General features: G+C 37.1%; 1 protein-coding gene across 3 annotated transcripts in view; it reads left to right on the top strand.

Annotated features, from left to right (window-relative positions):
• The window catches only part of UNC13C (unc-13 homolog C), a 655,668-nt gene that overhangs the window by 331,410 nt on the left and 296,946 nt on the right, over positions 1 to 27,312 (top strand). For all 3 annotated transcript variants that reach the window (XM_070469257.1, XM_070469256.1, XM_070469255.1), the window contains 2 exons: positions 1,335 to 1,498; positions 25,456 to 25,612. In XM_070469257.1, coding sequence (XP_070325358.1) covers positions 1,335 to 1,498; positions 25,456 to 25,612 — 321 coding nt within the window. The remainder of the gene's footprint in view (positions 1 to 1,334; positions 1,499 to 25,455; positions 25,613 to 27,312) is intronic.

Raw genomic sequence — 27,312 nt, 5'->3', positions numbered from 1 at the left:
CTCAGTGTCCCTGCACAGGCAAGCAATCTTGGGCTTCTACCAGATGCTTTGCAACGGAGAGCTTAGTTTGACATGTCACTGGAGCTTTTCCATGATGCAAAAGACACATCCCATGTATCAAAAAATATGTGGTGAAGCTGAGGACTATACCTTTCCCCCTCTTCAAAGAGATACAGAGAAAGTACCTTCCTACGAAACAGAAAGATAGCTGGGAGAATCATTGCTCTTTGTACACAACTTTTCCTAAGTATATCTATGAAAATGTATATGTAATTAATTGCATCTCCCTTTCACTAAAGAAGGAAACAAGGAACAGTAACTAAGTCATTTACACATTGCACAGTAATTAGAGATAGAACCAAGTAATTAGAGAGAGAACCACTCTCCTGAGTACAGACTAGCCAGTGATAATCCATCAAGGAAGGTGGCTCACCAAATGCAGTGTTCTGTGACAGCCTAGGGGAGTGGGATGGGGTGGGCAGTAGAGGGTGGCTCAAGAGGGAGGGACATATGTATACCTACGGCTGACTCACCCAGTAGGACAGAAACCAACACGATACTGTAAAGTAAGCATCCTTTAATTAAAAATAAAATTTTAAAAAAAGAAAAGTGGTTCAGTTTGTAGACCAATAGCAATAAATCTCAAACTGGCAGGGTAGGGAGCCAACTCTGGCCATAAAATGTGGGCAGAGATTTGGAATGACAGGAATAGCATCTTGCTTTACTTTTCAGAGTCTTTTCTGTGGGCCCAAGAACCCAAAAGAACTGAAATCCAGTTCAGAAAGGGTCCTTCAATAACCCATGCTGCAGCAGTTTCTAAACTTCTTAGAAGCAAAAAGGAATTGTATGTAGTGATTTTTTTCATTACGAAATTGTAAAAATATTTGTTTTCAACCTGAATTCATTGTCATGACTTGTACCATTTTGCAGCCGAAGTGCTTTAGTTTTATTTGCATATCTAGAGTTTGTATTAACATAGTCAAAACACATTATTCATCCAGAGCTTTTTAATTTACTCAGAGCCCATGAATGCAAAATATGTGCTAGCATGTAGAAATATTTACTTGCAAAACCATTTGCTTCCTTCTAAAATGATACAATGTACCTGAAACATTTAAATCATTGATTCTGTATAGAGCTAGACAGAAATAAAATCAGAATTTGCATTAAGATGAGATTCAGTAAAATGAAAATCTGGGGTATTGCTATTGCTTATAGATTCTGATGAAACATTAGATGCAATTACAATGTAAGTATAATTTACGGAAAGTTACAGTTAAATATGTCAGGCCTAGTCTGAGAAAACTGAACGTTTGAAAAACACTTACTTTTAGAATTTGTTCCATTACTTGACTGAAGTGAAAGCTAATGGTGGAGTGAAAATCCCAGAGGTCAAAGGGGATGAAGCCTGGAAGGTTTTCTTTGATGACGCCTCTCAAGAAATAGTTGATGAATTTGCCATGCGTTATGGGATTGAATCCATTTATCAAGCTATGACGTAAGTGCTACAGAATCTTTGCATGTTCAAAAGTCTCTGTTGAAATCCAAAGGGGAACTCTTTCTTCAAATCAAATGAATTTTTAATTTAATAGGTGATTACAGTTTGGATGTAATTTATTAGATGCTGGCCACTCTCTCTGTTGCAGCTATAAAGTATTAAGGGTTTAGTAACTACCATCATCTTCTCAATTCTTATTCCATCCCTATGTGCTGTTTCTTGACTAAATTAGCAGCATCGCATGTGCTGTTCCTTGACTAAATTAGCAGCATCTGGGAACTTAGAAATGTAAATTTTCTACCCTACTTCATATCTTCTGAATCAGAAACTCTGAAGATTTTAATATGCCCAACAAGTGGTTCTCATCTTATTTGATATTTGAGAAAACTAGAGCCTGATGATTAAAATGTGTTGTCCAAGGTTACAAAGCTGGTTAACATCGCAAACACTTCTAGAGTCATTATGGTGTCTTAACTCTAACTTTAGACTATATCCTTCCTCCCTATTTTTATTTCAGTGCTGCTAATTTTGTTAACCCAGACACTACAGTAAATAAGTTCCTTTAAAAGTGATCTGTACAGACACACACCTTTTAATGAGGAGTTTCAGTAACAACTTAAAATTGAATTATTGCTTGTCTAGAGCTAATCTTTTGAAACCTAGTGTAAATTTATAAGTGCATTTTGTTCGGATATAAGCCATATATAATATGTAAACTACTTATATATATGTGTATATAGGGCTTCAGTAAATATCCTGTAAGGCAGGAGTCGCAGGAGACATGGGTTCATTTCCTGGGTTGGGAAGATCCCGTGGTGGAAGGCACAGAAACCCACCCCAGTATTCTTGCCTGGAAAATTCTGTGGACAGAGGCCCTTGGTGGGCTACGGTCCATTGGGTCACAAAGAGTCAGACATGACTGAGGTGACTTAGCATGTGCACGTGACACACATGTGCACACATATATAAAAGGACTATTCTTTCATATTAAATCTTCAAGGTTTATTGCTCATAGAATTTAATGAACAGTCATATTTCTAGAACATCATATAAGAATGATTTTTTAAAACTTTCTGAGAGTGTATGCTTTTTCAGTTTACAGAATGTCCTAGTGCTAAATATCAAAAGCTTATAGATTCTTAGGCATGAGAAATACTTAGGGGTCAACCGGTTGAATCTCTCTCTGAATCAGGAAACTCTTTTTGCATCCCTTACTGGTTGTCATCATTTCTTTGTTTGCTCCCCTGCAGTGATAGGGAACTCAATTCTTTTTTTCTTTTATTTGAAGTATAGTTGATTTACAATGTTATGCTAATTTTTACTCTCTGGCAAAGTTTTTTTTTATTCCAGTCAGTAATACACATGTAAACATTTTTAAAACATTCTTTTCCAGTATGATTTATCCAAGAAGATTGGATATAGTCCCCTGTGCTATACAGTAGGACCTTGTTGTTTATCCATTCTAACTATAATAGTTTGTTTCTGCTGACCCAAACTCCTAGTTCATCCCTTTCCCTCTCTCCTTTGGTAACACAAGTTGTTCTCTATGAGAGTGTGTTTCTGTTTGGTAGATAGGTTCATTTGTGTCACATTTTAGATTCCAAATATAAGTGATATCATATGGTATTTGTCTTTTTCTCTGTGACTTCACTTAGGATGATCATCTCTAGTTGCATCTGTGTTGTTGCAAATGGCATTATTTCATTCTTTTTTTGTATTCCATTGTATATATGTACCACATCTTCTTTATCCATTCTTCTGTTGATGGACATTTAAGTTGTTTTCATGTCTCAGCTATTGTGAATATTACTGCTGTGAACATAGGGATCCTTGGTGAATTGTAGTTTTGTCTGGATAAACGCCTGGGTGTAGAGCTGCTGGATCATATGGTAATTTATAACTTTAATTTTCTGAAGAACCTCTATACTGTTTCCTATAATGACTGTACCAACTTATATGCCCACCAACAGTATAGGAGGGTTCCCTTTAATCTTAATGATGGCCATTCTGAATAGTGTGAAGCGGTACTTCATTGTAGCTTTGATTTTCATTTCTCTTATAATTAGCAATTTTGAGCATCTTTCCATGTGCATAATAGCTATTTGTATGTCGTCTTTGGAGAAATGTCTATTAATGTATTTTCTCCATTTTTCCATTGGGTTTTCTTTTTTGTTGTTATGTTGTATGAGCTATATACAGTATCAGTCGTATATTTTGTAGATTAAGCCCTTGCATTATTTGCAGATATTTTCTCCTGTTCATAGGTTGTCTTTTCATTTTTTTGTATGATCTCCTTTGCTGCATGAAAGCTTGTAAGTTTAATTAGGCCCCATTCATTTATTTTTGTTTTTATTGCTATAGCCTTGGAAGACTGACCAAAGAAAACACGGTACAATTTATGTCAGAGGATGTTTTGCCTGTGCTCTCTTCTAGGAGTTTTTTGGTGCCATGTCTTATGTTTGCCTTTAAGCCATTTTGAGTTTATTTTTGAGCATGGTGTGAGGGTGTATTCTAATAACTTCATTGATTTACATGCAGCTGTTCAACTTTCCCAGCACCACTTGATGTAGAGACTGTCTTTTTCTCATTTTATATTTTTTCATCCTCTGTTGAAAATAAATTGAACATATGTGTGAGTTTATTTATTTCTGGGCTTTTTTCCCATTGATCCATATGTCTATTTTTGTACTAATACCAAAGTGTTTTGATTTGATTACTGTGACTTTGTAGCACTGTCTGAAGTCTAGAAAAGTTATGCCTCCTTTTTGTTTTTTTTTTTTTACTAGGATTGCTTTGGAAATTCTGGGTCTCTTACAGTTCCATTTACATTTTTGAGTAATTTATTCTAGTTCTGTGAAAAATATCATAGGTATTTTGATAGTGATGGCATTAATCTCTAGATTGCTTTGTGTGGTATTGCCATTTTAACAGTATTAATTCTTTCAATCCAAGGGCAAGGGATATATTTGTATTTCTTTGAATCCTCTTTTTTTCCCCTTTAATAATGTTTTAATGTTCTCAGCTTAGAAGTCTTTCACCTCCATGGTCATGTTTATTCCTAGGTGTTTTATTTTTGGGTGCAGTTTTCAAAGGCATTTTTTTTTAACATTCTCTTTCTGATATTTCCTTGTTAGTGTAAAGAAATGCAACTGATTTCTGAATGTTTATCTTGTATAGTACTACTCTGCAGAATTCATTTATTGTATCTGGTAGTTGTTGTGTGCAGTCCTTGGGTTTTCTATATATAGTGTCATGTTATCTGAATATAGTGACAATTTTACCTCTTCCCTTGCAATCTGGTTACATTTTATTTATGTTTCTTGTCTGATTTCTGTGACTAGGACTTTCAATATTATGTTGAATGGAAGTGGTGAGAGTGGGTATCCTTGGCCTGTTCCAGATTTTAGCGTGAAGGTTTTCAACTTTTCACTGTTGAGTGTTATATTGGCTTTGGGTTTGTCATAAATGGCTTTTATTATGTTGAGATATGTTCCCTCTACACCCACTTTGGTAAGAGTTTTTATCATGAATGGATGTTGAATTTTGTCACTTTTTTTTCCCTGTATCTATTGAGATGATCATGTGGGTTTTGACTTTTGCTTTTTAATGTGATGTATTACATTGACTTGTACATGCTGACTCATTCTTGTGAACCTGGGATGGTCATGGTATATGATCTTTTCTGTGTGTAGAATTTGGTTTGCTGATTTTTTTTTGAGAATTTTCATGTATATATTCATCAAAGATATGGGCCCTGCAATTTTATTTTCTGGTGGTATCTTTGTCTGGTTTTGGAATCAGCATGATGGGGGCCTTCATAGGATTCTTTGAGAGTATTCCCTTCTTTTCAACCTTTTTTTTTTTTTTTTCATTTATTTTTATTAGTTGGAGGCTAATTACTTTACAACATTGCAGTGGTTTTTGTCATACATTGAAATGAATTAGCCATGGATTTACATGTATTCCCCATCCTGGTCCCCCCGTCCCACCTCCCTCTCCACCCGATCCCTCTGGGTCTTCCCAGTGCACCAGGCCTGAGCACTTGTCTCATGCATCCAACCTGGGTTGGTGATCTGTTTCACCCTAGATAATATATGGAATTTAGAAAGATGGTAACGATAACCCTATATGCAAAACAGAAAAAGAGACTCAGATGTATAGAACAGACTTGTGGACTCTGTGGGAAAAGGCGAGGGTGGGATGTTTCAAGAGAACAGCATCTTTTCAACCTTTTGTAAGAGGTTTAGAAGGATCAGTATAAGTTCTTTGTATGCTTGGTAGAATTCTCGTAAACCATCTGGTCCTGGACTTTTGTTTGTAGGAAGTTTTTTCGTTTTTACAGATTCTATTTTATTTTTAATTATTGGTCTGTTCAGATAATCTGTTTCTTTTGATTCAGTTTTGGTGAGCTGTATGTTTCTTGAAAGTTGTCTATTTCTTCTAGGTTGTCATATTTGTTTGCATATAATTGTTCATAGTATTCTCTTAGGATATTTTGTATTTCTTCAGTATTGACTGAGTTTTCTCCTTTTTTGTTTCCTTTTTTCTTTTTTTGGATTCTCTCTCTTATCTTCCTGGTGAGCCTGGCCAGAGGTTTGTTAATTTTATTTATTGTTTCTAAGAACCAGCTCTTGGTTTTATTGATTTTTTGTCTGTTTTTTTTTAATATATGCATATCTATATATATCTATATTTTATTTATTTCCTCCCTGTTTATTTCCTTTCTTCTGCTGACTTTAGGTTTTGTTCTTCTCTTTCTAATTCTTTTAGGTGGTATGTAGGTAGGTTAAGTTGTTTATTTGAGATTTTTCTCATTTTTTGAGGAAAGCCTATATTGCTGTGGACTTCCACGTAAGATCTGCTTTTGCTGCATCCCAGATTTTGCATGGTTGAATTTTCATTGTCATCTGTCTCAAGTTATTTTTTAATTTCCTCTTTTATTTCCTCATTGATCCATTGGTTTTTCAGCAGCATATTGTTTGGTCTCCATGTAATCTTTTTTTCTTTTTTCCTCATTTCTTTTCCTATGGTTGATTTCTAGTTTCATGCTGTTGTGGTCAGAGCATATTCTTGGCACAGTGTCTGTACTCTTAAATGTTAGTTTAAGAGCTCAATTAGTTTGTTGAGATTAGTTTTATGCCCTAGTAATGCAGTCAGTCCTAGAGAATGTTCTATGTACAGTTGGAAAGAGTATTTATTCTGTTTTGTTTTGTTTTTGATGTAATGTCCTGAAAATGCCAAGTCTAACTGTTGTATCACTTAAAATTTCCATTGCCTTATTGATTTTCTGTCTAGAATATCTGTCCATAGGTGTGAGTGGGGTGTTAAAAGTCTTCTGCTATTATTGTATTTCCACCAATTTCTCCCTTTATGTCAGTTAGTATTTGTTTTATGTATTTGAGTGCTCCTATATTAGGTGTAAATATATTGACAATGTAAAATCTTCTTATATTGATCCTTTAATCACTATATAGTGTTCTCCTTTATCTTTCTTTATGGTCTTTGTTTTAAAGTCTATTTTGTCTGAAATGAGTATTGCAGTGGCTGCTTTCTTGTCATTTCTATTTGCACGAAATATTTATTTTCCGTCCTCTTACTTCCAGTCTATGTGTGTCTTTGCCCTGAGGTCCATCTCTTATAGATAGCGTATTGTATTGGTTATTTTCTCTTTTTTTTCATCCAGTCTTCATCTTTGTATCTTTTGATTGGAGCTTTCAGTCCACTGACATTTAAGATAATTATTGATACATCTGTATTTATTGCCATTTCTAGTTGATTCTGTTTTTTTTCTTTTTCTTTTTGTGGTTTGCAGTTGATTCTGTTTTTCTTTTTGTGGTTTGATGATTTCCTTTTACTTTATGCTTTTGTTCTTTTCTTTTTGGTTTTTGAATCTTTTGTGTAGTTTTAATCTGTTGCCCTGTTTTATAAGTATGTTAACCCCTTCCTGTGGCTTCCTTGGTGGCTCAGACAGTGAAGAATCTGCCTGCAATGCAGGAGACACGAGTTCAAACCCTTTCCTGGGCCACCGGGTGGCACTATGGTAGAGACTCCACTGCCAAATGCAGGAGACATAGGGGGCATGATCTTCCTGACCCAGAAAGGAAGGAAATGACAGCCCACTGGAGGAGGAAATGACAACCCACTCCAGTATTCTTCCCTGAAAAATCCCAAGGACAGAAGAGTCTGGTGGGCGACTGTACATGGGTTGCAAAGAGTCGAACACAATGGAGCACGAGTGTGCAGCCGCTTCCTATAACTGTTTGGTTTAGACTGATAGTCATATAGTAGGCTCACATTCTTAAAAAAAAAAAGGAATTGACACATTCTGAAGAAAGGATTTACTTTTTTTCATTTTATTTCTCTCCTTCTACACATTTTATGAATTTGATGTTCTTTTTTACTTCTTAGTGTTTATCCTTTTGCTGTTCCTTGTTTTCACAGTAGTTTTCTTTTTCCCCTTAAATCTGGGTATTGGCTAATTTAAGTGACTCAATTTCTATTTATAGTTTCCTCCATCCTATACCTTCTTGCTAATTTTCTACATAGAGAAGACTTTTCAGTATTTCTTTTTAGGGTAGGTTTATTAATAGTATTTCTGCGTTCTTTTAGTTTTTGCTTGTCTGAGAAATTATTTTCTCTCCTATTCTAAATGATAATCATGCTGGGTATAGTAGTCTAGGTGGAAGATTTTTTCCTTTCAAGACTTTGAATATATTTTGTCACTTCCTTCTAGCCTGCAGAGTTTCTGTAGAGAAATCAGCTGATAGTCTTATGGGGGTTCCCTTAAGACTATTTACTAATTACTAATTAAGACTAATTTACTAATTCCTAATTACTATTTACTAATTACTGTTTTTGTCTTGCTGCCTTTAGAATACTCTTTTCTTCTTTAACTTTGCCATTTTTCTTAGAGTTTGACATAGGGTTATTTGTGTTAATTTTGTTTGGGTTAATTTTGTTTAGGACTTTCTATGCTTTCTATACCTGGATATTTGTTTCCTTCTTTAGGTTGGGAAGTTTTCAATCTTAATTACTTCAAATACCTTTTACTTCCTTTTTCTTTTTCTTCTTCTGGAATCCCTATTATGTATAAATTGGCGTGCTTTATATTACCCCATTGATTTCTTAAATTGCTTTCATTTTATTTTTTATATGGTTTTCTGTCTTTTGCTTTGATTGACTAATTTCCATTATTCTGCCTTCCATATCACCATTCTTTTTTCTGCATTATTCATTGTGCTATTCATTACCTTTAGCTCAGCTTTTATCTTGGCAAATGAATTTTTTAATTTTCTTGGCTCCTCCTTATAGTTTCTAGTTACTTTTTTTTATAGCAATCTGCATTTCTTTCAATAACCTTTCTTGATTCCTTCAGTATTTTCATTACTTGCTTTTTGAACTCTGTCTATTAGATTGAAGAAGTCTATTTCATTGTTTGTCCCTTCAGAAGAATTCTCTTGGTCTTTAACTGGAAATGGTTCTTCTACTTCTTCATTTTGTTTATATTTCTCCTACTTTGTGAGTTTAAGAGAAACAATTATCTACTGTTGTTTTGGAGGACAGTTTGCATGTGGAAAGATTACTCTGTCTCTCGTATGGATTTATTTTATGTATTTATTTTTTTGCTGTGTAGATTTAATTGTTTTTGGCATGGGTGCTGTTTTGGTTTGGAGGCTTCCTGTCTCCTTCCTCAGTGGGTGCTGGCCATTATCCCATTGAGAGAGGGTGGGCAAGTTCATGGCCCGCGTGTGCTCCTGGGAAGGTGGGGAGAGTGCTTGGCACCCAGCACCAGTACCCGCCTCTGGAGTCTGAAATGCCAGTGGTGGCTGGCACGACCCTGGAGCTCATGCAGGTGGTGCCCTGCCGCCTAAGAGTGCCCCCCCGGAAAAGGAAGCCCCTACGTCTGTGCACCTCCAAACAGGGGGGCCTTGCCTGTCTGGTGGGCTCTGGCTCCTTCCGGCATGCCACTCCCTTGGTTGTGGTGCGCCATACCCTAGCCCCTTCAGGCTGTCTCTCCACAACCAGTCCCCGTCTTCTTCTACGGTCTGACCTCCAAGACTCAAGCCTCAGCAGCCAGCCCCCACCCATCCCAGCAGATGAGCATCTCAGGCTGGGGAGGGCAGGACAGTGACATCTACCATCTGTGCAAGTCTCTTTCCGCTACTCTCCATAAACTAGTTCTGCTCTCTTCAAAGGCTCTGAAGCTCGCCCTCTCTCCTGGCTAGTCTTTCCACCAGTGAGGGGACTTTCCAGGATGTGGAAGCTTTCCCTCTTTCACAGTTTCCTCTCTAGGGGCACAGGTCCCATCCCAATTCCTTTCTCACTTTTTGAATGTATTTGTGGGAAAAGGTGAGCATCATGTCCTACTCCTCTACCATCTTGGTCCAGTCTCTAGGCACTATTCCTTTTGAGGCAGCCTATTTTGAAATTGGAAAGCCACAATGAAGTCTGTCCCATGTCAGTGTCTATAAGAACTCATCAGAGCAGGTCGTGTAACATTTGAATTTAATTAAAATATAACTATGATTTAATAGTCTAAAGTAAATGAACTGCACTGCCAAGAGAACTGTGTTTAAAAAAAAACATAGAAAAATCTTTTGGAAAGAATCCCAGTAAGAAAAAGTATCAAGTTTAATTTATTCCAAATATCTCTGTAAACTGATGTCAGATTTCTTCATTGCCATGTTTCTGATATTCTGAAAAGCACAATCATATTACTACAGAGAAAAAACATAAATATATGATAGTTTAAAAGAGAAGAATCATGCATCCTTCAACTTACCACTTTTATTTTTCTAATACCTTTTTAATTTAAGTAAACAATAAAAATATTTTTGAATGCCTCTTTGGTATCTAGTGACTTGCAGGTCAATTTGGATCTTATCATATTTAAAAGACAGTGTGATAAAGTCTCTGCCCACATTGGAAATACTCTGAAGCAGAGGTTGGCAGGTTTTTTCGTATGGGTGTGAAAGGCCAGAGAGTAAATATTTTCAGTTCTGTGTGTCCTACAGTGTCTGTGACAGCTGCTCAGTTTTGCATTCCTAGCGCAGAAACAGTGTGGATACTAAGTAAACAAAATGGCTTGGCTGCGCTCCAGTAAAACTCTACTTTAAAAACAAAAGCCCTGGTCTTACATTTAGATCTTTAATCCATTTTGAGTTTATTTTTGTGTATGGTGTTAGAAAGTGTTCTAGTTTCATTCTTTTACAAGTGGTTGACCAGTTTTCCCAGCACCACTTGTTAAAGAGGTTGTCTTTTTTCCATTGTATATCCTTGCCTCCTTTGTCGAAGATAAGGTGACCATAGGTTCGTGGATTTATCTCTGGGCTTTCTATTCTGTTCCATTGATCTATATTTCTGTCTTTGTGCCAGTACCATACTGTCTTGATGACTGTGGCTTTGTAGTATAGTCTGAAGTCAGGCAGGTTGATTCCTCCAGTTCCATTCTTGTTTCTCAAGAGTGCTTTGGCTATTCGAGGTTTTTTGTATTTCCATACAAATTGTGAAATTATTTGTTCTAGTTCTGTGAAAAATACCGTTGGTAGTTTGATAGGGATTGCATTGAATCTATAGATTGCTTTGGGTAGTATAGCCATTTTGACAATATTGCTTCTTCCAATCCATGAACACGGTATATTTCTCCATCTGTTTGTGTCCTCTTTGATTTCTTTCATCAGTGATTTATAGTTTTCTATATATAAGTCTTTTGTTTCTTTAGGTAGATATACTCCTAAGTATTTTATTCTTTTTGTTGCAATGGTGAATGGTATCATTTCCTTAATTTCTCTTTGTTTTCTCATTGTTAGTGTATAGGAATGCAAGAGGTTTCTGTGTGTTAATTTTATATCCTGCAACTTTACTGTATTCATTGATTAGCTCTAGTAATTTTCTGGTAGAGTCATTAGGGTTTTCTATGTAGAGGATCATGTCATCTGCAAACAGCGAGAGTTTCAGTTCTTCTTTTCCTATCTGGATTCCTTTTACTTCTTTTTCTGCCCTGATTGCTGTGGCCAACACTTCCAAAACTATGTTGAATAGTAGTGGTGAGAGTGGGCACCCTTGTCTTGTTCCTGATTTCAGGGGAAATGCTTTCAATTTTTCACCATTGAGGGTGATGCTTTCTGTGGAAACTATAAAACTCCTAGAGGAGAACATAGGCAAAACACTCTCCGACATAAATCACAGCAGGATCCTCTATGACCCACATCCCAGAATTTTAGAAACAAAAGCAAAAATAAACAAATGGGACCTAATGAAACTTAAAAGCTTTTGCACAACAAAGGAAACTATAAGCAAAGTGAAAAGACAGCCCTCAGATTGGGAGAAAATAATAGCAAACAAAGCAACAGACAAAGGATTAATCTCAAAAATATACAAGCAACTCCTCCAGCTCAACTCCAGAAAAATAAATGACCCAATCAAAAAATGAGCCAAAGAACTAAACAGACATTTCTCCAAGGAAGACATACAGATGGCAAAAAAACACATGAAAAGATGCTCAACATCACTCATTATCAGAGAAATGCAAATCAAAACCACAGTGAGGTACCATTACATGCCAGTCAGTATGGCTGCTATCCAAAAGTCTACAAGCAATAAATGCTGGAGAGGGTGTGGAGAAAAGGGAACCCTCTTACACTGTTGGTGGGAATGCAAATTAGTGCAGCCACTATGGAAAACAGTGTGGAGATTTCTTAAAAAACTGGAAATAGAACTGCCATATGACCCAGCAATCCCACTTCTGGGCATACACACTGAGGAAACCAGATCTGAAAGAGACATGTGCACCCCAGTGTTCATCACAGCACTGTTTATAATAGCCAGGACATGGAAGTAACCCAGATGCCCATCAGCAGACGAATGGATGAGGAAGCTGTGGTACATATACACCATGGAATATTACTCAGCCATTAAAAAGAATTCATTTGAATCAGTTCTAATGAGATGGATGAAACTGGAGCCCATTATATAGAGCGAAGTAAGCCAGAAAGATAAAGACCATTACAGTATACTAACACATATATATGGAATTTAGAAAGATGGTAACGATAACCCTATATGCAAAACAGAAAAAGAGACTCAGATGTATAGAACAGACTTTTGGACTCTGTGGGAGAAGGCGAGGGTGGGATGTTTCAAGAGAACAGCATCGAAACATGAATATTATCTAGGGTGAAACAGATCACCAGCCCAGGTTGAATGCATGAGACAAGTGCTTGGGCCTGGTGCACTGGGAAGACCCAGAGGGATTGGGTGGAGAGGGAGGTGGGAGGGGGGACTGGGATGGGGAATACATGTAAATCCATGGCTAATTCATTTCAATGTATGACAAAAACCACTGCAATGTTGTAAAGTAATTAGCCTCCAACTAATAAAAATAAATGGAAAAAAAAAAAAAGCCCTCAGCTGGGTTTGACTGGACTTTACCAGTTGCTAACTTCTCATCTAGAGAGAGTAGGCTATAAACATAAGAGCAAAGAATACCTGCTTTTTGTGGGAGAAATTGACAGGTGAACTTTGACAGTAACAAAATGTGGCACATTATATCCACCGAAGGTTACACATTTGATTTGAATTTTTTTTTCATCTATTTTTATTTCATCTATTTTTTTTATTATGTTTCTTTTAACATTAACCAAGATGACCTTGACATTTCCCTTGGCTTAGCAAAACTTTAGACAGGTTTCTTTATGCCTCTAGGCCCAGGGTCTCCCCATCATCTTGGCTCTTCCAGAATCCGAAAAGTCTAACCTCAGAGACCCCTGCCTTCCCTTTCCTCAGAGCATTTATTTTATAAAATTTACTATATTTCTTTTCTCTGTCCCTTTAAGATATAAAAAGATTTAAAGCCTCTTGCCTGTTTTTCAAGCCAGGACCAACTTTTTCATGTACTTGGGAGCCATCTCTTTAAAATGTCCTCATATTACTTAGATATTAAAAAAAAACAAACACATTTGAGTCAATCCTAATGAGGTAGATGTACCTAGAGCCTATCATACACAGTGAAGTAAGTCAGAAAGAGAAAACCAAATATTGTGTATTAACTCATGCATATGAAGTCATCAGTACCATCTTTCTAGATTCCATACATTAATATAAAACGCCCTCTTATTTTTAAAAACACAAAATTAAGAAATTCAGCTTCAAGGAAAAAACATTGACCTCTCTATATAGTAAGGATACTTATACATTTTGGAAAGGATAAAACTGCTTAATTCTCCACACTTCCCTAGATACCACTGGATCAGAAAAAATCTAATAACAATTTCTCTTGCTATTTAAAGTCCCTCTATGTTTAGTCAGATCCTCAGGTAACTTCATAATCTTACTGTTTTATTAGAGGTTGTTTGGTTTCTTTCACGCATACTCCCATTTCTTTGAAGATGGATTTGGAGCACAAATAAATAAAGAGGAAGTATGTATTAAGTCAGAGAGTCCGGTTATACATTATTAAATTTTCCTCTTACATATTTCTCATCATAATAAGGAGCCTGAATCTATTTTGCTGGTAAATAACCTGAACATTAATACCGAACTTTCCAGTCCTCCAAGGTACCTCCTGCTTACTGTAAACGCTGTTTCCTTTTACCACAGAACATTAGCTATGAGGGCACAGTGTATTAGCCCTATTTGTTGCAAAAAAGTCTCTTCTGTTTTGGAGCATTCATGAGAAGGAGGAAAGGGGTTACAATTTCCTGTTTGGACAAGTGATTGATCAAGGACCCGGAGGATTTGTTCCCACATGGTAAATGCAGCCATCCATCTGACATAAGAGCAGTTTTCCAATTTGTGACAGTAAGAATGAGAGTCTGTTCCCTTTTTCAAAGCTATTCCACATGTTTAGCATGAGACTAGGCATAAAACCTGTTTTCATCATTTGGGGAGTTTTAGAATTTTTTTTTCATCTATTTATTCAAGCATATGTTTTTAATAATGTTCTGGCAGACCAACTGTTTACCCCTGAACACAATTAAGAGAATTTGATGTCAAGCATTAAGGAGTAAATCGTCCTCTAGTGGTGATTTATGTCAAACAAATACATTTTAACTGAGTGTTTAATTTCAGCCTTTCGTTTATTTTAAAATTAAGCCCATGATGTCTCCCCAAATTTTAGATTCTATTAGATTATCGTCATGCCTGTATAATACCAATAAGAGAAAAGCACTAGGTTGTTTTTTTTACCTTAGTATGCTTAATAACAACCTGTACTTTGGTACTGGTCATCCTAATCTAATTCATATTTGGACCAGAGCTGTTAAGATACACTTTACTTTAAAGTCACTAGTCATTATAGCTGAACTATGAGCCTGCTTTCTAAAGAGAGTGCTGCTTAATTGAATCATCGATTCTTTTAAAAAATATGTATTGAGTACCTGTTATGTGCCAAAAGTTTTCTAGGCACTGAGAATATATTAGCAAGCAAGAAGTTAAGGTCCAGTTTCTCATGAAGCCACTTTCCAGAAGATGTAATTCATTTATCTGATAGACACTGTCTGAGCATCTAAGTACAAACACTTGTACAGGACAATGGAAATATGGCCATATCTCTTCATCCCCAGTGAGGGAGAAGAGGAAGAATAAATCACCTAATAACAAGACAGTATAATGAAGGCATGATTGTGTGCTGTAAGTGTGTACACATGGAGGGACCATTCCAGGCACAGATGAGAAAAGGTTTCAGATAACGCTGAGAGGCAGGCTTGCTTACTCTTCAACTTCCCTCATTCCTCTAAACCGTATACATTTCATACTTTTCTGTCCCTCCCCACTGGCCTGGTACTCGAACTGTCCATAACTGAGCTCAAGCAATCCATACTATTTGCTTTTGGCCAAAGGAGAAGTGATCTTTAAAGGTTTGAGCCTCCTCATTACTGATAACGATGAGTAAAATCATTGAAATGCATGCTAGTCTGAATTTTTAAGAGCAGATGTGATAGGTATTATTTTGTGTGCATGTGAAGTTGCTTCAGTTGTGTCTGACTCTTTGCAACCCTATGGACTGTAGCCTACCAGGCTTACCTATCTATGAGATTGAGATTCTCCAGGCAAAAATATTGGAGTGGGTTGCCATGCCCTCCTCCAGGGAATCTTCCCAGCCCAGGAATCGAACCCACATCTCTTACAACTCCTGGATTGGCAGGAAGGTTCTTTACCACTAGCACCACCTGGGAGCCCATGAATATTATTTTAGTGTATTTCAGTGTATTTCTAACATTAGGAATATAGGTAGTCTTTCCTTTCATCTTCCCTGATAGCTGAGATGGTAAAGAATCTGCCTACAATGCAGGAGACCTGGATTCAATTCCTGGGTTGGGAAAATCCCCTGGAGAAGGAAATGGCAACCCACGCCAGTATTCATCCCTGGAGAATTCTGTGGCTAGGGGAGCCTGGCAAACTATAGTCCATAGGGTTGCAAAGAGTGGGACATGACTAAGTGACTAACACACACTTCCTTTTGTCTGTCTTTCATCTGTTCCTTTTGTCTTATTATATTGCTTCTCTGAAATCTCTTCTAAGACGCTAAGAATCACTGCATTTTGGTGCTTCTTTCCAATCATTCTGCTCGCATTTTCATAATTGATTTTTCAATCTTTTCTATCAAAAGCATTTCCCATTCTTTGAAACCATAAGATGGGTGTGATTAGGGACTATGCCGGAGAAGGCAATGGCACCCCACTCCAGTACTCTTGGCTGGAAAATCCCATGGATGGAGGAGCCTGTTAGGCTGCAGTCCATGGGGTCGCTAAGAGTCGGACACGACTAAGCAACTTCAGTTTCACTTTTCACTTTCATGCTTTGGAGAAGAAAATGGCAACCCACTCCAGTGGTCTTGCCTGGAGAATCCCAGGGACAGGGGAGCCTTGGTGAGCTGCCGTCTATGGGGTCGCACAGAGTTGGACACGACTGAAGTGACTTAGCAGCAGCAGCAGGGACTATGCTATGCTACTTGTCCATGCTCAGTCATGTCTGACTCTTTGAGACCCCGTGGACTGTAGCCCACCAGGCTCCTCTGTCTATGGGATTTCCCAGGCAAGAATACTGGAATGGGTTGCCATGTCCTCCTCCAGGAGATCTTCAGGACCCAGGGATCAAGCCCTGGTCTCATGCATTACAGGCAGATTCTTTACTGCTGAGTCACCAAGTAAGCCTGTGATTAAGGACAATTGTTGATAAAAAAGACAGGAGAATTAGATGATTGTCTTATTTTCATCAAAACAATAGCAAGTGAACTGAATCTGGATTTATTATTTGAAATCCCTGGTCAGGAAGATCCCCTGGAGAAGGAAACAGCAACCAACTGTTGCAAATCCAAGAGATTGCAAAAGGGTTGCACATGATTTAGCAACTAACAACAACAATTTCCTAATATTTTCTCAATAGTATTTTGAATGGTTGATAGTGTTGTAACAGTTGTGTCAACTGAAAAAATACCAGTAGCTATCTCATTATAAGCAATTTAAGCATCGTTTTGGGGTTTGTGATTTTCCCCATGGCATTGAAATTCCATTCATTAAATTGGTTTGACACTAAACCCATTTTCTTACAAAAGCAGTTAAGTCTTTTTAGCATTATTAATCCATTGCTTTTAAATCATGTCTTCCTGGGGAAAAGTTAAACATTTTGAGAGATTACTCAGTAGTAATTTTGACATATACTATTTGAAGATGGGCTGTTTGAGGGAGTGGTTTGCTGTAGAAATATACTGTCATTTTGAATGGCTAATTGTGCCTATAATTCTGTTCCCGCTCTTCCTCCTCCCTCTAGGAATAATTTATGTTGTATTAGAATGGCAGCCTTAAAAGGCAATGGTGGTGGTTGTTCCATCACTCAGTTGTCCGATTCTTTGGGATCCCATGGACTGCAGCACACCAGGCTTCCCTGTCCTTCACTATCTCCCCGAGTTTGCTCAAACTAATGTCCATTCAGTGATAACCATCCAACCATCTCATCCTCTGTCATCTCCTTCTCCTCTTGCTTTCAGTCATTCCCAGCATCAGGGTCTTGAGTCAGCTCTTCAAATCAGGTGACCAAAGTATTGGAGGTTCAGCTTTAGTCCTTCCAATGAATGTTCAGGACTGATTTCCTTTAGGGTTAACTGGTTTGGTTTCCTTGCTGTCCAATGGACTCTCAAGAATCTTCTCCAACACCACATTTAAAAAGCATCAACTTTGGCACTCAGTCTTCTTGATGGTTCAACCCTCACATCCATACATGACTACTGGAAAAACCATGGCTTTGACAAAAGGGACCTTTGTAGGCAAAGTAATGTCTCTGCTTTTTAATATGCTGTCTAGGTTAGTCATAGCTTTTCTTCCAAGGAGCAAACGTTTTTGTATTTCATGGCTATAGTCACCATCTGCAGTGATTTTGGAGCCCAAGCAAATAAAGTCTATCCCTGTTTCCATTTTCCCCCGTCTATTCGCCATGAAGTGATGGGACCTGATGCCATGATCTTAGTTTTCTGAATGTCGAGTTTAAAGCCAGCTTTTTCCCTCTCCTCTTTCACCTTTATGAAGAGGCTCTTTAGTTACTTTTTGCTTTCAGGCATTAGGGTGATGTCATCTGCATATCTGAGATTTTTATATTTCTCCCAGAAATCTTGACTCCAGCTTGTGCTTCATCCAGCCTGGCATTTCACATGATGTACTCTACATGTAAGTTAAATAAGCAGGGTGACAATATACAGCCTTACCCTATTCCTCTCCCAGTTTTGAAACAATCCATTGTCCCATATGCAGTTCTAACTGTTGCTTCCTGACCTGCATACAGATTTCTCAGGAGCCAAGTAAGGTGATCTGGTATTCTGGTCTTTTGGATAATTTTCCACAATTTGTTATGATCCACACAATCAAAGGGCTTTAGTGTAGTCAGTAAAGTAGAAGTAGATGTTTTTTTTCTGAAATTCCCTTCTTTTTTCTATGAACCAAGAGATGGTGGTAATTTGATCTCTGGTTCCTCTGCCTTTTCTTAATTCAGACTGTATGTCTGGAAGTTCTCAGTTCATATACTGTTGAAGCCTAGCTTGGAGGATTTTGAGCACTACCTTGCTAACATGTGAAATGAGCACAATTGTACAATAGTTTGAATGTCCTTTTGCATTGCCATTCTTTGGGATTGGAATGAAAACTGACCTTTTCCAGTCCTGTGGCCATTGCTGAGTTTTCCAAATTTGCTGGCATATTGAGTGCAACACTTTAATAGCATCATCATTTAGGATTTGAAATGACTCACCTGGAATTCCATCACTTTCCCTAGCCTTGTTCTTAGTAATCCTTCCTAAGGCCCATTTGACTTCACACTCAAAGATGTCTAGCTCTAGATGAGTGATCACACCATTTTGGTTATCCAGGTTGTTAAGACCTTTTATGTACAGTTCTGTATATTCTTGCCACCTCTTCTTAATATCTTCTGCTTCTGTTAGGTCCATACCATTTCTGTCCTTTATTGTGACCATTTTTTCATGAAATGCTCCTTTGGTATCTCTGATTTTCTTAAGGAGATCTATAGTCTTTCCCATTCTGTTGTTTTCCTCCATTTCTTTACATTGTTCACTTAAGAAGGTTTTCTTATCTCCCCTTGCTATTCTTCAGAACTCTGCATTCAGCTGGGTATATCTTTCATTTTCTCCTTTGCCTTTTGCTTCTCTTCTTTTCTCAGCTCTTTGTGAGGCTTCCTCAGACAACCATTTTGCCTTGTTGCATTTCTTCTTCTTGGGGATGTTTTTGATCACTGCCTCTTATACAATATTATGAACCTCCATCCATAGTTCTTCAGGCACTCTATCTATAAGATCTGATCTCTTGAATCTATTTTTTACCTGCACTGTATGAGGGATTTGATTTAGGTCATACTTGAATAGCCTAGTGGTTTTCCCTACTTTCTTCAATTTAATTCTGAATTTTGCAATAAGAACCTTATGATCTAAACCACCATCAGCTCCCCATCTTGTTTTTGCTGAATGTATAGAACTTCTCCATCTTTGTAAAGAATATAATCAGTCTGATTTCAATATTGACCATCTGGTGATGTCCATGTGTGCAATCATTTCTTGTGTTGTTGGAAGAGGGTGTTTGCTATGACCAGTGCGTTCTCTTGGCACAACTTTGTTAATCTTTGTCCTGCTTCATTGTGAAATCCAAGGCCAAACTTGTTTGCTCTTCCAGGTATCTCTTGACTTCCTACTTTTGCATTCCAGTCCCCTATGTTGAAAAGAACATCTCCTTTTTTTTTTCCTTTTGGCAGTAGTCCTAGAAGATCTTGTAGGTCTTCACAGAATCATTCAACCTCATCTTCTTTGGCATTAGTGGTTGAGGCATAGACTTGGCAATGGTCAGAAGCAGGAAAGTTTGCCTTGTCAGTAACCCTGCATGAAGAATGGGCACACACAGACTGAGAGGCAAATACTGCCAAACAAGACCAGGTAGAAGTCTGTTAGCTGAAAACTCGCCAAGTGCAAAGGATGCCACAGTATAAGTCCCCTGCCCCTACTTCCTGGTCGTCTCAACTATCCATTCATGCTGATGAATCAAATGTTGTTGGTAGGGAAGATAATGTGTATGACTAGGCTGGATGTGTTCTCTGCATTCAGAGATTCATAGCACATTAGAGACTGTAAGAATTAGATCTTCTCATAGTCCTTTGATTTTACAGATGGATTGACTGAATCTATGCATGAGAAAGTTACTTTTCTGAGCTCACAGCCTGAACTAGGGTTAGAATGAATCATCTCTACTCCATGGTACCTATAACTCTTAACTGGCCACTGATTATCCCTCCCTAGCCCAACCACTTTCCTCCACATACCAAAAAAAAAAGAGCTTTTTGTTGACTATTTCTGCAAGATTTCTTAGAAATGTAGCCGTTACCATAATGAATATCTTTTACTTCTTTGAAGTTCATCCCTTTTTTCTTTTTGTCCTTCAGTCATCTAAGAATTATACTTTGATGCATACTACTACCTATATTATATTGGCTGCCTAACCGTTTATCACTTATGGTTAAAAGCGAAGGTGAAAAAGAAAGTTCGGTATAGATTATTGTTTTGATACCAACTGCTACTGTCTTTAACTTACTGTATTCATAGTCATAGTTTCTAAAGAAGTACAGGTATTTTTACCAGCTAGGTAAAATATTATATTTCTTAGAGTGACTTGAAAATTCTGTTTCTGGGTTTCAGTGTCAGTGTTTTATTTTTTTAGTTAATATCAAATGCTTAAACTTTTAATCCTGGTATTCCAACTGATCGTTTAATTCCTGAGTCACTAGTTCTGAAGAACATTTTAATATAAATTCCAAAAGGTTACAACTTCTTTTTAAGCATTGTATTTAATTTAATTTTTTAGGTATATTGAGTCTTTAATTTTTAGGTATATTGAGACATGTTCAATGAAATTCTGACCAAATTTAGGAGGGTCATATTTATGACTTAGATTTAACCAACTGACAAGAAAAGCACCATAGTGATGCTAATTTGATATTGAAACTGGTATAAAAATCCAATGGGATGAGCAGTATTATTTAGTGAAATGTTAAATTTTCCTCTTTGCCCTTTGATTTTTCACATCTTTACCATTTTCATCCCTATATTTTCCATTGGAAGTTATGAGATCATTTTATTAATATCTTTAAAATTAATTATTGATATTTATTTTTAATTTTTATTGGGGTACAATTTACAATGATGTTAATTTCAGGTGTACAGCAAAGTGAATCTGTTATACATATCCATTGATCTACTCTTTTTTTTTTTTTTACATCTACTCTTTTTTAGATTCTTTTCCAAGTACTGAGTAGAGTTCACTGTGCTATACAGTAGGTCCTTATTCGTTATCTGTATTACATATATTGTACTGTGTGTGTGAATCCTGCTCTCCCAGTAATATATTTTATTATAAAACTGACTTCTATTTCTTAGTAATTTTATAGTGTTTTTTTGCATTTACTCAATCAGAAATGAGGTCTATGATACATTTTGAAAGAAAAGAGTATCTTATGTATGATTTAACTTCATCCATAAAAACCTTATTTAATGATACTGTAAAGTATAATATAGGTTATGCATTGTATACTTGAAAAGTTTTACTGTTTTATTAAAAAAAAGAAAAATATAAAGAAAAGTTAACCTTAGTCAAACAAAATTTAAAAGGAGTTGTAGTACTTTCTTTCTTATTGGTGCTAAAAGTTTTATAAAGACTTATAAAAATCAACAATAGAGCAAAAGTTAAATTAACTTTTAAAATATGTATGTATTATATTTTTCCAATTAGGGCAATAAAACATGCTAATGGTAAAGTGTTTTTAAAAGTACAAGATATGTTTTTTAATTACAAAAATATGTAGTGCCACCCAGAGACAACATTTTGACCATTTTAGTTAATAGTATTTCCTACCAAGTTCTTAGTTATTTTTGCTGTTTAAGTGTGTGCGCGCACGTGTGTGTGTTGCGATAATAACATGCATGGATATTTGCATTCTGCTTGTTTGGCAACTTATGGGATTCTTTGAATCTAAATTAGTATTTGTAAACCACCAGGATGGTACAGTATTCACCTGCAGATCCTATAATGGTAAGTGATCCTTCAAAAATGTTCCCTCTGTGCTATGACTTTATTCAAAAGCAATGTGCTTCTAGATTGAGCAAAGATAAGTACCTGCTCCTGTTGGTGGGCTCTGTGGAAGAGCCAGATGCCTTTTCCTGGATAATGTAAGCAACCTGTGAATTCTTGTCTTGCTAGAGCAGAACATCAAAGGCTGTATTTAATCTCCAGGGTGTACTATTCTCCGCGTTCTTCCAGCCCTTTGTTCTAAGTAGCTTCAAATCCCATTGCCCGTCCCCTGTTGCGCCGGCCGTATGGCAGTCTTGGGAGCCGTGTACTCTTCAGTGGGCATAGACGGAGAAGGTGTGGGAAACAGGAGGCAGGTTCACCGCCTTGGGAAGCCATTACCAGGGAACAGGAAAGTGAGTGACAGCCTTGCTGGCCAGCCGCCTAGGGCTCACATTTCGGATGTGGGGTGTTGTCACAGTGTATGGTTCCTAGAAATAACCTGACTAAGGAAGAAACGGGAGGAGGATAACAGTTTAAGAGTTTAGACACTAGTTAGTCACTGAATACTTCTCAGGCTATTCAACTGCTGTAAGCTTAGGCAAAGTCCCTCCCAGATATAGGAAGAGCTTTGATTGCCACACCTGATTTTTTGCACTGCTGTGATTTCACATCCTTTTTTGGTTTTTGTGGCTATTTCTACAGGGAGATCACAATAGATCATGTACAGCTGACTACCTCCCATCAGGCCCCACAAATCATCTCAGTTACATTTGAATCAGGAGGTAAAATATTTCTGTCAGGTCACTAAGATGAATGCATGCCAATACTCAGGAAAATTTAAAATATTGCTCTCAGGGTACCAATTATAAGCAGAATACAGTTCACCTTCAGAGTTGTGATCATTATGGCATTAACTGCTATGCACTTCAACTCAATGTTCACAGAGCAGTTGGATGTTGTAATAAACTGTCATACTCAAAGTAACCAAGAGCACATCCTATACACTAACTCTCCTTAAATACCGATAACTCATCCTGCTTTCACTTGGCTTCATTAAACACTTAGGGACCAACTCCTGTGTACAAGAAAACATTATGCTAGAGGTGAGCTGGATGAAATGACAACTAAGTATTCTGGAAGAAACAGATCCATACACAATACATAATATACAATATTAGAGAGGGAGGATAATAAATTGAGAAGGTCACCCTGGTAGTTAAGAGAGATGTTTCTGAACTTGCATTGCTTGAACTCTAATCCTTAATCACCTTACTTGCTCTGTGACCTTAGGGAGAAAAAAAATCAGAAAAGGAAAATCTATTTAATAACAACAAGTGCAGAGGGGGAATGAAACTTTAGAAGCCCTGGCCAAAAAAAAACATAACATTCCTAAGGCTGCCTGGTTTACATGGTGTTCTTGTGTTATTCTTGGCAGAAGCAGCAGCTTTCCACCTGGTATTCATACTTCCCAGAGGTCATTATACATTTTCAGATATATCATGGCTAAACTTCAGTTCACAGTTGTTTTGTTAGGAAATTCAGGTTTTAGAGAAATATTCGAGGTTTTTATATTTGGGAGATAAGAAACAGTGTGATTCTGTGATTGTTAGATCATCTCAAGGTGCAAAATATTTTGTTCCTTCTGACTATGGTATGTGAAGTGCTTAGTCATATTGGATTCAGGGCAGAAAGGTCATTTTTTGCTTCTACATCCCCTACGTTGTTGTGCTGCTTCCACTACCTACTCTTTTCAATCCATCTTTACACCACTTCAGTGTCATCTTCCCAGATTCACCTGATGGTATCACTTCCCTCTGCGGAAATTTCAGCCAACTCCATGAACTCCTTAGCTAAAGATCAACAGAATCAGGTGTTGATCCATTTTTCCTTGATCATTTTCTGCTACTTTCTCACTTTCCATCCTCTTTCCTCTTGATGCAACCCCCAGTCACTCCACTAACATTGATTTTCTTACAGTCACATGATGTTTATTTGTCAAGTTGAATAGTTATTTTAGATTCTTATAAGACTCTTTCAATGCACCTATAAGCATCAGTCATCCTTAACCCTTCAAATCTCCTATTCCATGGGTTCCCTAATTCCACTGGCCTAGCTTTCCTTTAAACTGTCATTTTAAATTTTATCTCAGCCCTAGAATTCACTTATTTTTCTTCCACCAGTTCACTATATGTCAGTATTCCCTAGGTTCCATTTCCTGACACTGTTCTTCATTCTACTTGATTTCCCTGGATAACCTTATCCATTCTCATGGTTTTGAAGTGATCCCCAGATCCCCAGGTCTCCAACAACCTGGTGGACATTCTTATATGAAAGCTCTACACGTGCTTTAAACTCAATTGAATGCATAATCCCCACCTTAATTCCCTTTCTTCTTTTTTCCAATTCATTTGGCAGAAGCACCATTCACCTAGTCACACAAACTAAAGACTTGGAATGTAACCACTTCTCTTTCTTATCTCTCACTCATCAAGAACTGAGTCCTCACAGTTTTTTCTCTCAAAATTCAGAGATGCCTAAGTGGTAGACAAATTACTGAGATATGAGGGCAAAATGGGATCAGATTATGTACTGAAACTTTCTTTATTCCGTGGACGTTTTATCTTTTCACTTTTATCACAAGCTGTGCTTTCAATTTTTAAGTCTTTTGTTAGAGTTCAAATGAAACAGGTTTTCATGAGAGAAGTAACAGAATTGAATACTTGATGCTTCTGATGTCTGTAAATGATACTATTATTCAAGGTTTAAAAGAAATGATCTTTAAGCATAAAGCTGGCATAATTTAATTTGTCTTCGCTGTTCATTTGTTTGCTTAATTAAATCCAGGATTTAGCAAAATCTCAGAAAATAAAACTGCTTGTGGAAACTACTCCTTAATAACAAAAGCTCACAAACTGGACTCAGGTCAGATGTTAAGCTGACTTGTTTAATCATCGTGTGATGAAAGGAGGGCTTCCTGTTTACCTTATTGATGTGAGAGGAATGCAAGTGTGGAAGAACATTCTGGTTACAATACAACACTTCAGGAACTAAAATCATTAGGGACAGAGTTGCCAGAGATGATAGACTCCTGGGTTATTGCTTTTCGACAGTGTGAGATTCCACTGGAAATAGCACTTTTTGTGTGTACACACAGCACTCTCCAGTTGAAAGAAATTATGCACATGTCCCCATGACAAATCATATTCTAATTAAACCACTTCACATTTGTGAATGAGAAATTTTTAAAAGGCTGGAATTGCATTCTCTTTCAGTTAGGGGTTGTAAGAGTTTTCTCTCCTTTTCACAGATACAGTCGAGAAATTGTTTAATTGCTGATGTTAGAGGATATGCTGCTATGTGAATTAATTAGGTTCTGTTTTTAAAGCGCTTATTGTTTTTGTCTTACAGGCATTTTTCCTGTCTGTCTTCTAAATACATGTGCCCTGGTGTCCCTGCTGTCATGAGCACCTTGCTGGCAAATATAAACGCTTTCTATGCCCACACAACCATTTCAACAAATGTGCAAGTTTCTGCCTCAGATCGATTTGCTGCTACCAACTTTGGAGTAAGTATTATTTTTTGAACTAAAAATTTCTCATAACTTATTAGAGTTAGATTTTCAAGGAGTTTTGGATTCCACACATCTTAGAATTTTGCTGCAGAATATACATCTTAGGGAGAATCTCAGTGCATGCTCATTCATTCACTTGTGTCCAATTCTTTGTGACCCCGTGAACTGTAGCCCACCAGACTCCTCTGTCCAGGGGATTTCCCAGACAAGAATACTGAGTTGCTTGCCATTTCCTTCTCCAGGAGATCTTCCCGATCCAGGAATCGAAGCTGAGTCTCCTGTGTTGGGAGGCAGATTCTTTACCACTGAGTCACCAGGGAAGCTCTTGCTTGTCTCTTAGTATGATAGACTGAAGTTTAAAGTTTGATGGTCAGTAGGTATCTTCATTAGATTAAATCTTCATTTGTGTAATGGCTTTTCCAATGTAGGAAAACATATTTTGTAATAGAGTAGTAGAATTTATAGGAAACTTCCCCATGAATGCAAATTTTCAGATATTGTTCCCTGGTAAATGTGAGCTCAGATGGCTTCTCTAGAGCCTTTGGGGCTTCATTTACACTTCTTGTGGATTTCTACTGGTACTAATGGGTAAGGACATATTACCTAAACGAAAATGAAAAAGTGTTAGGTGTGTAAAGAGGCTGAGAAAACTATCTGTACCTAATTAAGACTGTCCACCTGATATATTCAAATGCATTTAATAACATGTTGAAAAGTAAAAATGCAGGATCCTAAGGAGTCTCAAATATTTATCTGTTGTACCTGATGCTGGAACCCACTCTCTATAAGCATAATGAAATTGAAATTGACAAGATCAGAAATAAGATATAAATTTATGGTAATACTGGTAAAGTGATAAAGATCTAAATTGAGAGGTGGTGGAGATGGGATTGGAAAGAAAAATTCCAGAGCTTTTCAGAGCATAGAATCAACAGTTCTCTGTGTCTTTAGGTATGTGAGCAGTGAGGGGAAGGGAAAGATGCCTGAAATACTCCCCAGATTTTCATGAGGGCCTTTGGTAGGCAGTAGGTGTCAATAACCATGTAAGACAAGTAGTTCTATACTCATTTGTTTGTGGGGGAAACTAAGATCCATCGTAGGAAAGTGGTTTCCATGACAGCAGGGTTTCTCTCTTCAGTGTGCTTCCAAATTGGTTCATTGATAGATTTTCATTATTGATTATGTTGTTAGAAATCAAATTTTGAGGTATGTATCATAGAGTGGAAACAAATGAGATCTAACAAATAAAAGATTGTAAAGTACTGCTGTGTCTACTCTTGCCTTGTCCTTCACATCTAAAAGAAAGTGCATGAGAAGTGTGTGAGATCAGTTGGAATGGATTAAAGGAAAAGGTAATTATTATTTATTGACACATCAAAATAAATAATAGAAGAGAACACTTTCTGGGTTAGGAGTCATGGAGTTTGAGTTCGTATTCAAATTTAGCAAGTCAGTTCAGTCATTTAAACCTCAGTATCTCAGTACATTCAGTGAGGATAGAAATTTTTGCTCTAACATGTTTCTCAAGTTTAATATGGAAATCAAATGAAGTAAAAGATAAACTAGTTTTTAAGACTTCATAGTTCTCTCTAAATATAAGGTATGAAGATTTCATCTCTCCTGACTACCTACGGTATATACAATACAACATCATCTACTTTTGTTAGACAGATTGACTCTTCTAAGAGCTGGCA

Source organism: Odocoileus virginianus, chromosome 6 (assembly GCF_023699985.2).
Source record: "Odocoileus virginianus isolate 20LAN1187 ecotype Illinois chromosome 6, Ovbor_1.2, whole genome shotgun sequence".
Classification (NCBI taxonomy): Eukaryota; Metazoa; Chordata; class Mammalia; order Artiodactyla; family Cervidae; genus Odocoileus; species Odocoileus virginianus.
Note: the sequence above shows the minus strand (reverse complement) of the source record. Positions and strands in the feature narration are given on the sequence as shown.